Source organism: Notamacropus eugenii, chromosome 1 (assembly GCF_028372415.1).
Source record: "Notamacropus eugenii isolate mMacEug1 chromosome 1, mMacEug1.pri_v2, whole genome shotgun sequence".
Lineage (NCBI taxonomy): Eukaryota > Metazoa > Chordata > Mammalia > Diprotodontia > Macropodidae > Notamacropus > Notamacropus eugenii.
The window spans coordinates 496,988,081-497,006,182 of record NC_092872.1 but is presented as its reverse complement, the minus strand read 5'-3'; the positions used below and the strand labels follow the sequence as shown (position 1 = coordinate 497,006,182).

The window sequence follows — 18,102 nt, the reverse complement described above, 5'->3', positions numbered from 1 at the left end:
ATATTTTCCCAAAACAATTTTCATACTTCTGTGTATGTCTTGTTCCTTGTAGAACTTCTCTACTTTTTCATCCTTTGCAATAGATGATAGCTCATAAGCTACAACTATGCTCATGGCAGGGTGGTGCCATTACCTACTTTCATCATGAATGCTGCAAATATAAAATAGCCAAGTGTTCTTTGAAAAAGTGTTTCCTGTTACCCTTGAGTGCATAATGAAACCAACTCAGCTAACTTTTTTAACTGTCTTTCAAGAAGAGCTTGTGAAACCATCCTTCCATTTATCTGCAACTCCCTCTTGTGTATTGGTTTCATTTGTATTGAAACTGACCTTACAAACACAATTTAGTGGGCATATCAATTCACCAAACAGTTAAAGCTCAGAGATGGCCTAAAAACTAGGAAATATCCTCTGTCTCCTCCTCCACCACTGTGGATGTGGAAGGGAGACACAAAGGAATGAGGGCCATTTTGGATTTTTACCTGTTTTAAGAGTTGCCATGGTGAAATAAATCATCATTTAGTGACCAACATACTGGTCATAAGTCCCTCAGATAAATGTTTTAAGGCCTATATTTTATGTCATTCCAGCTTGGTATGACTTGTCAGGGCTTGCAATCTACTGGTGTAGCCTTAGAAAAGAAATTAGGGTATCTTCCACAGCACAAGATAGCATTAAAGCAAAACTCTAGGAGGGGGAATGTCAGCAGGAAGACCAGCAAAGAAGCTTCTGAGTGGTCCATTGAGAGGGCAATAAGGGTCTATATCAGGACGACATCAGTGAGAATAGAAAGTCCTGAAACTGACTGAAATGGCAGAATTGATAGGAATTGGGAAATGACTGGCTACAGATGATGAGCGAGAAGAAAGAATCACAGATAGCATAGAGGTTTTGAGCATGGATGAGTGGATAAATGGCAGTGCCATTGACAGAAACTGAAAAGTGAGAATGAGAAGTCAGTTTCAGGGAAAAAGTAAGTTCTATTTTGAGTATGTCAAGTTGGAACTGCTATCAGCACACTGAGGTTGGAGATTATGCTTCTGAAGTACAGGAGAGAAATTAGTCCTAGGGATAAAAATTTGGAAATCATCCCAATAAAGATGAGAATTAAAGCTGTGAGAGTAGATGAAATTGCTGAGAGAGAGCATTCAGAAGAATAGAACCCTGAGAAGCCACCACTTTAAGAGGCTGGGAAGAAGAGTAAAAAGAAGGAACTACAGAAGTTATTAGACAACATATAAATGGATACAGATAGATAAATTCTATATGTGAATTCACATTAGACTGTAAATTCCTTGAGGGTGGTGACTATGTAGTCACCCTCAAGGAGTTTATAATCTAATGCCAAATCCTAAAAGTCTAAATGTATATAATATAGGTGACTAGAAAAAGATATTGTCTATAACAGTGGTGTCAAATTCATATAGAAACAGATCCCTCTGGACCACATGATGACTCAGAAAACCACAAATTAACATTATCAATGTTATATTGTATTTTCATTTATTTTGTTAAACATTTCCTAATTACATTTTCATCTGGTTTGGTAGTCAGGAGTTTTGCAGGCTGAATTTGACATCTCTGGTAGAATAAACAAAAAAATCATAAACACATATTAACACTTATACAAAAGGAACGGTTAGGTGGAGACCACAATTTGATATATGGTACGAAGTATATAGATTAATAAGAGAAGGCTTCCTAGAAGGGATATATTATAAGTACAGTATGAAAAAAACCAACAGTATGATATAGTATGGCAACCTAGTCTAAAGGTAGAGGACAGTTTAGATAAAACATTATATGTAGGTTGATCTGGCCAGCTATAATAGCAGAAAGCAGCTGCAGTTAGAATAAGACAAGTTTATGGAGTGACCTGGGAAAATAAGATAAAGATCAATGCTTGCTTGATCTGTTAGGTGGCATGATGCCCACTGAAGAAATCTACAAGAAATCTACAATTATGACAGTCTGTAAAAACTGATACACTATCTTGTCTGCAGTACATAAGATGGACTTAAATAGAGAGAAAGAAGGTAAATGATCCACAATATCAAGATGATAAACAGAAAGGCTCTCCCTGCCCTCTAATAAAACAGACTTCATAATCACCATCTTAAATCAACAAACAACTGTTTGGGCTGAATAGTCAAATTTAGGAAGCAAAAAATAAAAAAGTAAAAAACTGAGGATGAGTCACTGGATCTTGGCACAGAGATAAAAAAGAGCTCTGATCCTTGCTTTGCTTATAAGAACTATACTTCAGAGAGGAAGATTCTATGGACAATTTCCTGATTTCCTAAGAGATTTTGAGCTAAGAGTGATTTGTGGAAAAGAGCCTTGCTTCCCACTTCTCATCTTTAATTATGTTTATCTGCTTCTAGTGGCTATTGGTCTTGTTGACCAGAGGAACCAATTTCTCTTACCTACAGTAGAGATTAGAACTTCATGTTACCACTACATGTGAATGAAAGCTCCCTCTTACAATTCTAAGATGACCAAAAAAGATCTTCTTGTGATATCTGTGAAACACCTAATGCCTTTAAAGGTTATTATCTTAGAACAGTCTTCTACATATGATTTATATTTCAAAATCCAATTTTTTTCCTTAAAAGAGCTTTACAGTCTTAAAAGTAGTAAACCTCTCCCTAGGCCCCATAAAAACAACTGGGAATATATGTACTCTGAACTTACCAGCTGCTTAATATTTGCTGAATTAATTTGTTGACTAAATGAATAGTGAAAGATCATAAGGGAAGCAATAATAAAATCTCATGCTTTACTGACAAATGAAGGTATAGCCTAGTTAACAGGGTTTTTTTGTAGGTATGATTCCAATCAAAAATTTTTCTAAGAGAATTTAGTCCACAAAAGTGTTAAGTATTCTTTTAATTGGCACGTGAATGGAGAAGACTATTTAAAGACAATGTAAGGAGGGCTAGAAAAGTCTAACAACTTTAATACAAAATTCCCACATAGCTTCTTTCTGTAGTCTTTCAAAACACAGATCTTATATGTGCCTATATATATAAAATACACACACACACACACACACACACACACACACACACACACACACACACACACACACACATTGTCTCCCCCTCCCCCATCCCTGCCTTTAAAATGTAAGTTCCTTGAGGGCAAAGACTACTTTTTCTTTTTTTTTGATAGGCCTAGCACTTAGCACAGTTCCTGGCCCTTAATAAGCACTTAGTAAATTCTTGTTGATTTACTCATCCAGCTATCATAAGGCAATCCTAATACTGTCACCCGAGCAGAATGTTTACCTTCTAATCCCTAGAATCTACTAGTCCATAGGAATAGCTTAATTCCATCACAGAAGGGGTTATATTTTAATCTTCTTTAATTTTTCAAATCTAATTGTTACTCATGATTATATTAAGTTCTGGTTTACTCTCAGAAATATAGTATCACCACTGGCCTTCTCATTCAAAAATAAAGTCTTCAATCTCTCTCAAACCCAGAAAAATGTTATATATCCTCACCTGAACACACTTCACATTAATGCCAGGACACACAAACTTCCTCCATATCAAGTTGGCTTTACTATCTCCACAGGTGATGGGGTAAACAATCTCAGTCTCCAAACTCTCCTCCTCTTCAGCCATCTTCACTTCTCATAAGGTATACAGATAGGAAGAAGGAAAGGAAAGAAAATCAATTACAATCTCCCAGTATAATTTTCTGCAAATGCAGAAAGCACAACTAATTATCTAAAGACTGAAAATTCAGTTATAGGCAGTTTCTGAGATAGGAGACAATTTATAAACATCTATTATACTCCAGGCAAGAAAAAAAAGACAAAGATAAAGGACTTCCTTTTGCTCTTATTATAGAGCAAATGTGTTTTCACCATCTTAAATTCAAATTCGGCCATCCAAAATTATCTCCCATAGAAATAATGTTTACAAGTGGTGGTAGCCCATCAGGCTAACCCATCAGAGACTATTTCAATTCAATTCAACAAACATTTATTAAGCACCTACCATATGCAATGTGATAGACTATCCTCAAAGGATTTATCATCTACACAAGAATAAGACAAACATTGAGTCATCCTGATGACTACTCAGCTAGCTGGGTAACAGCTCATCCTCTCTCTCAACCTCTCCTTCTCCCCTTCCTTCTCTCCAAAAGAAGGTAAATTTTGATGGCCAGAAGCTGCCCAGTTAACTTGTGGTTTACTGGTTAGATCTTTCTTTCTTTCCTTATTTCTTTCTTTCTTTTCTTCCTCCCTTCTTTCCCTAAAACCTTAGACCCAATGTACTCTGAAGCCCATAGATTGAATAATAATGGGTCCCTGTCCAAGTTCCACTCAATGGCTGTTTTTTGGACCCTCCTGGCTTACATCGAATGTCAATAGTAATGGTTTCTCTTCTGAATAACAACCCTGAGGTTCCTGCCCTTCCCAGTATGATTTATTTTGTCTATTCTACTTAAAGGGGCCATCCCCCTGACTACTTTTAAAGAGGCCTATTCACTGAAAGGGCATTACCTCCCTTTATGTGAGTACCTGAAAAGGTCTTAGCCTAAAAGGTCAAGGTCTCCCATTGCATCATGGGCCATCTCCAGTCATCTTGATGAATATCTGGTCACTGGATCCAGATGGCTCAGGAGAAGAAAGTGAGCCTGGTGACCTTGCAAAGCCCTCCCTTCCTCAAAACAAAGTCAAGTGCAAGTCATATCATCATTTCTCTGATGTCAAGGTCCTCTTCAAAAAAGAAGAATGAACGCAAGACAAACATTTAGATAACTATATAAAAAATCCACATGCAAAAATAGCCTAAGCCCATAGGAAAAGTCATAACAGAATGGTATGAGAAATATGAATAAGAGATGATTATTTCATAGCTAGAGGGTATCTAAGAAGATTCTATGGAGGTGGAGTCACCCAAGCTGGGTTGTAAAGGAAAAGTAGGATTTCAACAGATGGAAGGAGTGTGTTCCAGCCATGGAAGGCAGCATGTGCTAAAAGCACAGAGGAGGAAATGATAGGATGAAGTTGGCAAAGGCAAGTAGTCTGGCTTAGCTAGAACCATTTAATAAATGACGTAGCTTAAATTATTGCCGCTATAGTTCAGCAACAACATGGGCCACAATATAGATTAGCCTGGTAACCTAACACAGTATCTCTACGGGAAATTGTGATCTAACTTCCAAACAATCAATATACAAATCAACTTTTGGGCTGCTTATGAACCTAACAAATATTTATGAAATGCCCACCAATTTAGCAAAGTCAAAAGTCCAGAAGCTGAAGAATCTCTTTAGGAGGTAAAGTCAAGTTTTATTTAAAACAATTATACTGAAATTTCCTTATACTGTTTTTAATTATTATGAGACTTTTAATTTTATGGAAAAAAAATATTGAAGTCATAAAAATATCTACTAACATTTCCGTAAACAGTTTTTGATTTTGAGTTATCAATACAATCATAGCAATAAATTCTGATAAATTTTTCAAATGAACAAACTAGTAACAAATAGTAAAAAAATGAAACAGAAGAGGGCAGCAAAGTGCCATGATAAGCTCAGTCTTCATCAGATAAATTAATAGCCGAGAGGTAATCACAGACTCAAAATTTTAAAGCTGGAATGACATTAGAGATAATCTAATTTAAGAGAAAATTAAGACTACTACAATGGAAGTTTAAAAAAAAATTCACTGAAAAGGACAGCCTGTAGTCTCTTCAAAAAGTAAAACAGGTCTTCTAAGTTAGAGGATAATGTCCAATATTGATAATAGGCAAACATGGTCCTTTAAAATATTATGAGGTAGAGTAATGGGAATAAGTGATGAAAAAAGTGCTTTGCATGTTTCCTACCTAATACTGCTTCCTTCAGTTGTGAAGAAGCTGTGAAAGCAGCTGCGGCTGCAGCTGCTGCATTTTCTGTTTCCATGTTGTCTTCTGTAAGGTCTCCCCTGATAAGCAATTACAATTTTAAAAATTAGTATACATATCAAAACTACTGAACTTTAGTGCAGTCTAACCTGAATAGTTATTTCTCTATAAGAGAGTTCAATGCTTCCCTTTGAGACTGCCCTCATTACTCAGTATATCTTATATGCACTTAGTTATTTTCATGCCATCTCCTCCACTGGAATTCAAACTAGAGGAGACTTTTGCTATAGCCTTTCCTTTTATGCCGTTCTTAACACAGTGCTTAGCCCATATTAAACACTTAGTCCATGCTTATTGGCTGACTGCCTCATTTTATTTGTTAAGCGTTCAGTCAAGACCACTTTTCTCTTTTCACAAGATGTCCCATGGTGAACTGATAAATCAACACACTTTTGGTTTCTGCTTTCCAACAAGAAATAGGTAGAGACCACAGAATGTTAAGAGTTGGAAGGGACTTTAGAAATTACTTTATCGTTAATTTTACAGGTAATCACCTCTACTACTCTTTTGTTTTCAGTCAATCAAACAATTACTTGTCTGCCCAAGATAGTTGCCCTACAGTTAAATAAAGTCATGGATCCCTAAAATCCTAAAAAAAAAAAAATCCTGAAAGCTAAAACTAAGAAGCATTACATGTGTGACTAGGTAGCACAGTGGATAGAGTATTAGGCCTGGAGTCAGGCAGACTCATCTTCCTGAGGTCAAATCCTGCCTCAAGACATTTACTAGCTGTGTGACCCTGTTAAGTATCTTAATTGAATTTGCCTCAGTTTCCTCATCAATAAAATGAGCCAGAGAAGGAAATGGCAAACCACTCCAGTATCTCTGCCAAGAAAATCTCAGATGGGATCAAAAAAGAGTCAGACACGACTGAAAACAACAAACATACAAAAAATATGTATAAAAATACTTAATCAATTCATTAAAATCAATGAATTATAGCTCCAGAGCTAATTTCCTAAATAACTTGGTGTTTCCTGCTCTTTGGCTTTAATTTTCTTTTTGACCATCTGTTCAAAAGTTACTATGGGATCAAAGAAAGCTTTTTCTTTCTAGTCTGCACGCAGATTCTGGAATTTAAGGTTTACCAGACTTTATTCTCTGTCCATGGAAATTGAGGCCCTGGAAAGACAACAGCATTCCGGTAGTCAGCACAGCATAACAACAACAACAATAAACAAGTTTTAGAAACTCAAAATACTTAAGCTTCCTTAACACAGGTAAACTCTGACTGGAAATCATCTCACTGAAATGTTCTGGTTCTGTCAACCATCGCTCAGTCCCTAAGGACTGTCACTTAAGTTATGTTGGCTGGAACATGATTCAATTCAATACTTATTATTTATTAATTATAAATTATAAATCATTATTATTTATTAAGTTAGTCAGTCAATAAGCATTTATTAAGCATTTACTATGTGCTAGGCACTGTGCTGTGATTGTCTACTACATACTAAGCACAGTGCTAAATGCCAGGTATATAATCACAAAAATGAAACGCTCTCTGCTTTCAGGGGTCAATTACATTGAAATGTGGGATTCTGAGACAGAAATGAGGAGGAGAACAAACCAGGCATGGGGGACAGCTTGTTCAAAAGCAAAGAGGTGGAAGAGATGTCAGTCAATTTGGCATATAATGGTATATGATGCTAATGAGAAAAAGAAGAGGTATTTGGACCCGATATGGGCTAATTAACTGCATTTTATTTCATGATCAAAGACTGTATCACCAACAACTGACATAAAAACTAGCTATCAGTCCCGAGAAATGAAAATATCTATCAGTCAATACAAATCCACACAAGCCTATGGAAAGGATCACATAGAATCTATGTCTACGTCTAGGAACATCATTTGTTCAAAAAACAGCAAAAACAAGCTATTGCAGAAACTGGAGGTTATTCTTATTGATTGTCCTCAAAAATGACTATAAAATATAAGGGAGGGGAGATAAGCTATGTACACATAAAAATACAGGGTGTCCAAAAGTTTTAGTGCAGTTTAAGCTACTGGGACATTCTTTTCAATACAAAACAGAATATGGTAAACATGAGAGCTACAAAAAAGGTTACTGTCTATCTGACCACATGTATAAAGCCCCAGGTATTTTCCATGGTCTCCTCATGCATGCTGTCTGCCCCAGGGTTTCCAATGATATATGAGCATTTTCTTGTTTCCTATATGTGCATTTATAATAGTCACACTACAGGGCTGAGCATACATACTTTGGACAGTCTGTCTTTGGTTGACATCATTCAGAAGGAAGCTTCCACAGGCTAAGCTCAAACCCCCTTGTGACTAATAACAACTCTGTTATACGGTGCTTTAAGGTTCAAGAAGCACATTTCTCTTAAGCCTACAGGGTAGGCATTCTCTCCCTGTAAATCCTAAAATTCCTTCTGCAGAGCAGAACGGGCACCAAGACTCCTGTAAAGATTATGTCTGGCAATAAAGAACATCTTGCTTAAGATTTTTCTGTCCATCCTAAGGGCCATTAACAACCTATTCCAGTGAAGGACCTAAATTAATTGCTATGGCAACCACCCTTCTGTGTCAGTGAGCTTGGTACTAAAAAGGGATAATTAACTACTTTCCAAAATTTCAAAGTTCTGTTCTACTTTAAACCAGGTCAGAAACTAGAGTTTATTAAAAATGCAAACTTGAAATCTGCTCATTCACACTCAGGATTGATTATATTAATAGGATTCGCTGTCTGGTTCAGGTTCAGGAATAAGGTTGTAAGGTGAAATTATAGCCCTAGGAGTTTCTTCCCCACTCTCACTAAGTAACAAGTTTCACAGGAGTTCATATGCTTGAAATTTGAAAGCAGAGAAAAACCAGGGAAAGGGAGTAATCAATCAGACAACAAACATTGTTAAGCATCTACTATGAGTCAGGTCTACCGGACCTTGATGTTGGGAAGACCAGAGGGCAAGTTCCATAGTAGATTCATATACTATTTCCTGGCAGGTCTTCTCATTTCTTAGTGCCCCAGACAACTCTTTAAGACTAAGTTGAATAGTAGGTAATTTGGTAGAGTTTCTCACATGAGCTACTTATTTGTTGTAGGTCAGTAATGTCCTACTCTTCTTGACCCACTTTCAGTTTTCTTTCTTTTTTTTTCTTTAGTCTTTTTTTCCCTAATTACATGTAAAAACAATTTTTAACATTCATTTTAAAAATTCTGAGTTCCAAATTCTCTTCCTCACTCGCAGCCCCCTCAATGAGAAGGCAAGCAATTTAATATGGGTTATACAGGTATAATCATGAAAAACATACTTTCCACATTAATCATACAGAAAAAGAAAACATAGGCCAACCCCCCCCAATCCCACAATGAAGAAAATTTTTTTTAAAGTATGCATCAATTTGTATTCAGACTCCATCAGTTATTACTCTAAGGATGGATAGCATCTTTCATCATAAGTCATCTGGAGTTTTCTTGGTAAAGATACTGGAGTGGTTTGCCATTTCCTTCTCCAGCTCAAACAGGGTTCAGTGACTTGCCCAGGGCCACACAGCTGATAAGTGCATGAGACACTATCTGAAATCAGAAAAGTGAGTCTTCCTGACTCCAGGCCCAGAACTCTATCCACTAGGCCACCTTAGCTGCCCTTATACAAATGAAATTATAGGCTGTTGGAAAAAAAGTACCAGACCCCTCCTAAGTGCTGGGAATACAAAGACAAAAGTACAAGAGTCCTTGCTATTCAGTTTCCTTTCTCCTGGGGGAAGGTATATACATATTTATAATGATGTCAAGTATAAATACAAAATAAACGCAAGGTAGTTTAGGGAAGTAGGAGGAAGAGGAACTATTAGGAAAGGCTCCTAGTAGAAGCTAGGAGATTAGAGACGGAGAACCCCAGGGGTGTGTGCATCTGCATGTGTACATGTTACACCAAGGTGTCCAGTTTGGGAAGGAGATTAATATATAATACCAGAAAAGTAGATTGTAGCAGGGCTCTGAAAGGTTTTAAATGCCTAAATATCAAAGAAAGAAGTCTGCATCTGATTCTAGAAGCAATTGGGGCAGCATACTGGAGTCTATGATCAGAGTTGCACTTATGGATAATCACTTTGACAGTTGAAAAGAGGGTTCATTTAAGTGGGGAGGGACCTAAGGCAAGAGGACAGCACAATAGTCCAAGTGAGAGGTGATGAAAGCTTGAACTAAGTTAGTGGCTAAGTGGAAAAGGGGTAAGAGAAGCAGTGGGGGTAAAAACATCCAGATGTGACAACAGACTGGATAAGTGGGGAGAGGTGGAGTGAAGCTTTAATAATAATGCCAAGGCTGGGAAGCTAGAAGGATTGTGGCACCCTTAACAAAAACTAGAAAAAGCTAGAAAGAGGGATGGCTTTGAAGGGAAAGTTCAGTTTTGCACGTATTAAATTTAAAATGTCCTCAGGACATCTAACTTGAGATGTCTAATAGATAATTGGTGATGTATGAGTAGAACTCAGGACTGGGATTGGATATATACAAACTTGAGGCAGCTTCATAAAGATAATCTTAAAACCATGAAAGCTGATGCAGTCACCAAGCAAAAAAGTATAGAGATAAAAGAAGACTGAGAAAAAAAAGTCAAAGAGTAAAGAATCAGAAGGGAAATAGTCACAAACACCCAGAGAAGATAAAGTATCCAGGAGGAGGTAGGTGTTCAAGTGTCAAATGCTACAAAAGAGGCCAAGAAGAACTGGGAAAAGACATCAGATTTGGAAATTAAGAGGTCAATGGTAACATTGCAAAGAGTTCATTCAGTTGAATGATGAGGTCAGAAGCTAGACTGTGGAAGTCAGTCAGTCAACAAGCATTTCTTAAGCACTTACTATGTGCCAATACACTATGCTAAGGGCTGGGATATAAAGAAAGGCAAAAATATGGTCACTACCGTCAATGATTTTGTATTCTAATGGGGGAGATAACATTCAAGTAACTATGGACATATGAGCTCTGTATAAATGGAAAATAATCTCAAAGGGAAGGTACTAGCAGTGGGAAGGAAAAGCCTCTTGAAAAGGGATAAGAAATCAATGAGGAAAGAGGAAAGAAAAAACTGTTCTGGTATTGGTGGTAGTACATAGTAGACAGAACACTGGACTTAAAGTTGGAAAGACCTGGGTTCAAAGCACCCACTTCAAACACCTACCAGTTATATGACCCTGGACAGGTCTTTGTGCCTCAGTTTTCTCTAAAAATAAGGAGGTGGCACACAATGGCCTCTAAGGCCATTTACCACTCAGAAGACCCAAGTTTCATACCCTGTTTTGCTGCTTTACTTCTTTGAGCCTCAATTTCCTCATCTGCAAAATAGAGGGCTGCACACTTTGTACCTTTGTAAGTGCTTTCTAAACTTTTAAGCCACATGAAATAATGTTATCCTAGTAGAACTAGTTATAATGAAAACAAGACAAAAAACAAAAGCCAAGAAGATTAAAAAGTACCTTCACTTCAGTGCAAGTCAGGTGCTACTTACTTCCATGTTCAACCAGTGTAAAAATCACCATACTTTAGCGGACACATGTGCAAAGTATAGGGGAAAATGTGAATCTTTCTCATATCTTTATTTAGGTGATTTAACTATAAAAATAACAATTCTCATTTTTAGAGAATACAAAGCACTTTATATGGAAAGTCTCACTTAATCCTCATCACTCCCTGTGAGGCAAATTGGATAGATATTATTTTACAGATGAAAGATCTAAGGCTCAGAGAGGTCAAAGTGACAAAACTAAGCCCAGTATACTCTTGTTCACCCAATGCTCTTTCCATTGTTCATGTTAAAAAATGTGAAACTCCATCGATTTATTCATATCTTTTCTTCAGAGGCAATTTGTTAAGCTCAATTAAGTGAATAAGGTAGTTGACAGAACAGTGTGGAAGCTGGATGGCATGACAGAAAGAAAATCAGATTTAGAGTCAGAGGATCCAAGTTTATATTCCAGCTCTTCTACCTGCTAGCTGTGTGAACTTGGACAAAACAGTTAAGCTCTCCAGGTCTCAATTTACTCATCTGCAAAATGAAGTGAATGATGCACTCGACAATTTCCCAAGTCTCCTTCCAGCTTTAGAATCTAATATCTTTTGACACGCTCCATCAAGTGAATTTATGGAGGATGGCTTCTACATGGAAATTGATCACGACTACAATACTACATACTAATCACAGCCAAAGAGGGCTTAATTCACTAAAATTTGTATTTAGGAAAAGAGAAGCCTTAGAAATCACAAACTTTGAAGCAAAGGTCGGAATATGTTGCTGAGACAGAAAAGTGCTATGAAATGTTCCTTCAAATGAATGCTCAAGGAAACATTATAAAACCAAGAATAGCAATTTGGCATTCCCCTATCCTCTCCTTTTTAGAGAGGGAGCAGAATAACTGTTCATTCTAATAAGAGAAAATGGAAGGGAAAAAAATTTCATTCCCAGCAGTACATATGTCCACCCAAGAGAAATCAGCCAAGTGCCAAGACAAAACAAATGGAGAGTAGAAAAAGCACTACTAGAATTTCATTAACAGGGAAATTTCCCCCAGAAAAATACCCAATAGACAAGAAAAGAGAAGATCTAGTGCTCCCGAAGCAATTGGCTTGTCTCTGCTCTTTCAAAACAAATTTCAAACTCAATCAAACCTTTGTACAGAGCTGGATAAATAGGAAATTACAACAGAAACAGAGACAAACTATTTTTAGGCCCTTTAAATAATCTACCTTAGTTGCCTCAAGTATTAGATTCCTGCTCAAAGTGGAACACACAGATCTACTTTTCTTTCTGTGATCCAGTGAAATGAATGATGAACTTTTAGTCAAAGGACCTGAGTTTGAATCCTAGCTCTGTCATTTACTACCTATATGAACTTGAGCAAATCCCAACTTCTGTGGGACTCAGTTTCCTCATTTGTAAATAGGGACTTTGACTAGATTACTCACAATATTTCTTCCAATTCTAGTTCTGTGACTCTATAAATGTCTAACAAATAAAGAGCAATTCTTTAGAATTATATACACAAGAAATAGGACAAAGTGAAGAGTGACAAACATTTGCCTTTATTGTTAGGTCTTAATTTTCTTTAAAAGTCTGTTTAGTATAAAACTCAAAGTTCATTAGTTAATAGATTTAAAAAAATAAACATGCTAGAACAACAGAAATTATAAACTTTGTAAGAATAAAATGAGACAGTTTCTGGAAAGCTAATAAACCCATGATATAATCAAGTTAGAGAATGCAAAAGCTAATGTTTAGATAGCCCTATGTAACTGTCAAATGAGACACGTATATAAAGAGACCATGAAACATTTTTTTAAAATCATAGCTTTCACATACATATTAATAGTCACCTACTTTAACAGTTTTTTTTTTTCACATTTCCTCTTCATGATTTATAGACGGGAAAAAAATTGTCAGAGCTGAAATGTGGATTGTGTAGACTTTGAAGTTGTACCTCACCATCATGAACAAGCTAGGCAAAGAGGGTAGGAGGCATGCAAACTTTCACCTTTAAATCTATCAGAGATGCTCTTCTAAGCAAGAAAGCTCAGTTATATACATATTATATTTTTCAAGTAGATTCTAAGTAAGAGGGGGAAATATTCCAGGAAAAATACTAAATTCCAATACTACTACCCAAGGACAATTTTGAAAGCAATGGGAAAGAGGGAGTCTCAAAGTCTATATTAACAATCAAGCTAAGTTACAAGTAAATATCTACACACACAAGCCTTAAGTTCCAATTATTTCTAAATATATGCTAAATCAAGCAGTTTAGTGGCAGGGCAATAGGGAAAGCTCACTCATGCTGCAGCAACTAAGTTAAAAAGTACAGTTTCTGCTAAGTACCCATATGGGGACTTACCCCATATGGGGATAAATATAAAGATTTATCATGGTCCATGTACTCAAGGAGTTTATAACCGAGCAAGGAGAGCAGTACAAAACTGACGATCATTCTCTAGGTTTAAAATATTAAAGTACATTCCACTCGGCACATGAAGTGACACTGAAGTACACCGTAGTATAGAAAGAACACTGGACTTGGAGTCAGGAGACTTGGCGCTGAGTCACAGCTCTGATTTGCATTAGGTGTATGACCTTAGGCAAACCACTTTTTGATTTCAGTTTCCTTATTTGCAAAATGCAACTACTTAATACAACCTACCTCTTCATAAGGATACTGATAGGAATACATTTTTATATATCTTAAAGTTCTCTCTCTATGGGATCTATATCACCATTATTATCTTTTTTTGTGGGAAAGGAAAGACTGATAGTCACTTTGGTCATATGGCTGTGTTTTTACTTAAAGAAAAGTCAATGAAAACAAAATACCCTCTTATTAATCAACATTTTTTTATTGCTACAGAATATAGTAAGATTAGAAAAATTCACAGATGAAGTTACTAGTAGAAATCATCAAATTTTCAATTCTATTTAGAAAAAGTTTCTGAAAGTCTCTAATAACAAAAATCCATAAAGCTACCACCTCCATGGCAGCTCACCTGACATGAAGACAAGTACTAGGACACCAATTTGATGAAGGCAAAATAAAAGACAAATATAGTTATAGTTAGTTTTTCTTAGATTTCAGGCAAAGACTAATATGTTTTATTTCTTCTCAAAAAAAAAAATAACATGCTAATTGATTTGACTCTAAAATAAATGTGACCGAGTAAAAGAGGGAGGAATAAGCATTTATTAAGTGCCTACTATGTGCCAGAGGGGGGCAGCTAGGTGGTACAGTGGACAGAGCACCATGCAGGAGTCAGGAGGACCTGAGTTCAAATCTCACCTCAGACACTTGACACTCACTAGCTATGTGACTTTGGGCAAGTCATTTAACCCCAACTGCCTCATCCTGGGTCATCTCCAATCATCCTGATAAATATCTGGTCACTGGATTCAGATGGCTCTGGAGGAGAAATGAGGCTGGTGACATGCACAGCCCTCCCTCACTCAAAACAAAGTCAAATGCAAGTTATGTCATCATTTCTCTGATGGCATGGTCTTCTTCAGCAACGAAGGACGAACACACACACTATGTGCCAGACACTGTGCTAATTAAGTTGCAAATATTATCTCATTTGATCCTCACATCAATCCCGTGATGTAGGTACTATTATTATCCCCAATTTCCAGTTGAGGAGCCTGAGGCAGACAGAGGTTAAGCAAATCACCCAGGTTCACACAGCTAGTAAGAGTCTGAGGCTGCATTAGAACTTAGATCTTCCTGATTCCAAGCTCAGGGTTCTATCCACTGTGCCATCAAGCTGCCTCTAAAAGAAAAGCTTGTGGAATGCTACTCTTTAAAAAAAAAAAAAATCCAAGAAAAAACATATTGGTACGATGAGGACAAAGACCTAATAAGATTCCAATTTTTAACCTTGCAAAAAGCAAGATAAAAGATCATTCTTACCCATGAGGAGCCAGGTTTGTTGTCACCAACACAGTTTTCACTTCTTCCACACCACTGCCATCAACTGCATTGTCAGGTGTTGTCACAACCACTACTTCCTCCATGTGGACACTCACATCGGGGGTTGCCATGATTAGTCAGATGAGGATACCAATTACCAGTAATGCAGTGACTCCCCCAGGATTATAAGTCCTGGCCAAAAAATAAATAAGATCACAAATGGGTCATAGGAAAGTTGTCTATTTTGGATAAAATAACTATAGGGCAAAACCAACTTTTTTTTTTTTTTTTTTTTTTTTTTTTTTTTACAAAATGTTAGGTATAACATAAATAATCTTCCAATCCAATTGCTGGTACAATTATTTTGAGCAAAAGTTGTTAACACTAAAATTCCAGTACAACAAAAAGATCACTGCAGTCCTGTCCAGGTTATTTTAAGAAGTTTTGACAAACAGAAACTGGGATGTTTTGGTAGAAGTCACTAAAGAAGGAAATGAACACTTATGACTACATTTCTATTACAATAGTTCACAGTGAAATGCACAATACATAGTATACTAGATCAATAAGCTTTATCTGCTAAGTGTACTGTAGAAAAGTCTTGGGTATATAGGAGCATTAAAAAAATTAAAAACTTTTGAGCTGCAATTAACTGATTAAAGGCAAGAATCCATCTTTTACTACAATTCTTTTTCCCCTTACTTGAGATAAGTATATTAATAGCTTGTTCTAACAATTTTTTTTTTGACTCAGAGAAATGATAGGGCTTTAGATTTGAGAGGAACAAATAAGTGTCTAAAGTCCTATCATTTTACTGAATCTAAAAATCCCTAGGATAAGGTGTTGCTAAGCAGCCAAGGTCTCTCCTCCAGGAGTTCTGGCCTAATGCCCTGAAAAAAGAATTCTAAAGGTATGGTAGCAATTCAAAGGAAGAGTCACAGGCCTCAACAACTCAAGGTTTCAGTAGCAACATATTTTCATGGGCAGCAGATAGTGTCCCTAAATAATGTAGGAATTGGTTAAAAAAAATACTGTCAAAGAACATCATAATGGCTGCACCATAATCCACCAGGGGTCACAGATCTGAGAAGCAAAATTCAACTTTACTAAACAAGGAAAACTGTCAATCGGATAGCCTTGTCTCTTTCTCTATCAAGTACGTACCAGAAAACAATGGGCAGATTTTTTTTTTAAATTTAAATTTTTTTTAAAAAATCATTTAAACTCTTCAAAGAAAAACCTAGGAACTTTTTAAAGTTTTAAAGTTAATACACTAAATCAGGCTTAAAATGACACTGGCCATGACAAATTTTATAAAACTCTCAACTCCAGTAATTACTAAAAAACCTACTATTCCAGGTACTATAAAAAGTGTGCCATACTATATTGTGTACTACATTTCAAGAGATCACTAGTGTCACCTTTCACTAGAGTGCTATCAAGATAATATGATCATTAAGACATGGGTATCGAGTTGCTTTTGTAGCAGAGGTGATAGATTTGCCCAGAATTACACATATTCTCACCTAGTCATTTTTATGAACTAGCACTTTCCAGAAAACTGGTCAATTCAACATTTAATCTGTGCAAAACTGAATAGCTCAACGTAAATCTAAAACCTTTACATTTAAACATATACTCTGTACTTAGTACTTAAAGTTTCTTCAAGGTATAAAATTCTATAACTATCTCAGTAGTTATCCCTCCTTTTTAAAGAGCTATAAATGCTATTTTCTCTAATATAAAAGGACATACATGTGCATTCAGGTAGTGTGGTGGATAGAGTGCAGGGCCCAGAGCTAAGCTTCTTGAGTTCAAATCTGACCTCTGGCACTTAGTGGCTATAGAACCCTAGGCAAGGCATTTAACTCTGTCTCAGTTTCCTCAAGTGTAAAATGAGCTGGAGAAGGAAATAGCAAATCATTCCCATAACTTTGCAAAGAGAACCCCAAATATGGTCACAGAGAGTCAAATATGACTGAAAAACAAAATATAAAAGGAAGGTAGGGCAAATTTTAACTAACTTTGCCTGAATATTCAGGAGTTACCTCAGAGGTAATTTGATACTCTAGCTTTTGAACAGCAAACAAAAAAATTAGACCATTTAACTACTGTACTCATATTTATATACAAATTTTACACTAATAAGAACAGAACTAACATAATAGTAGCTTTTGATCTAATTTCATTTGGGTGTGGGTGGGGGAGAATGTGTATACCTTTACAAAAGGCTTAAGTTGGATATTCAGGGGGCTATTAATTCTTGTTTCACAAATAATAATTAAGAGAATGGGAAAAATATGAGGACTGCTGTACTAGCCCACAACTTTTGGAATCCTCCTCTCCCTGAGAATGGTCCTCCCAACATTCCTGATTCAGCAAACAGAAATAAGCAAGTTTGGTAATAAATGAGGTAAAGGAGAACAGTGACCAAGTGGAGTTTACAGGTTCACCAAAATGCAAATTATGGTGCTTTTCTCTTTAAACCTAGATATATAAATCAGAGACAAGAAATCAACTAAGTGTAAAAACAGTACATATATGTATATATATATTTCTAATCAGAGAAAGAAAAGTACCATTTCTCAAAAAAAAAAAAAATCCATGCTTCTCAGGGAAAAGTAGCAAGAAAGAAATTGTAGATGGATTTCTTAAGAATGGTATTTTTCTGAGTTGGATGGTATATGTGTGGAGAGAATTCTGAGGAAAAAAAAGGAAAGAATTCTAGGAATATAAACAACTTAGAGTAAGACTCAAGTAACTT

The 18,102-nt window shown here is 36.3% G+C and overlaps 1 protein-coding gene across 5 annotated transcripts in view; it reads right to left on the bottom strand.

Annotated features, from left to right (window-relative positions):
* Positions 1–18,102, bottom strand: part of GMEB2 (glucocorticoid modulatory element binding protein 2) — a 58,894-nt gene that overhangs the window by 35,745 nt on the left and 5,047 nt on the right. For 4 of the 5 annotated variants that reach the window (XR_011972298.1, XM_072633287.1, XM_072633288.1 and 1 more), the window contains exons 2-4: positions 15,339–15,530; positions 5,850–5,947; positions 3,510–3,637 (exon numbers count right to left, since the gene is read on the bottom strand). Coding sequence is in view for 4 of the 5 variants with exons in the window: in XM_072633287.1 (XP_072489388.1) it covers positions 3,510–3,637; positions 5,850–5,947; positions 15,339–15,469 (357 nt within the window). In the remaining variant the exon portion in view is untranslated. Of the gene's footprint in view, positions 1–3,509; positions 3,638–5,849; positions 5,948–15,338; positions 15,531–18,102 lie in introns of those variants that run through there. The other variant, XM_072633289.1, reaches the window with a different exon arrangement.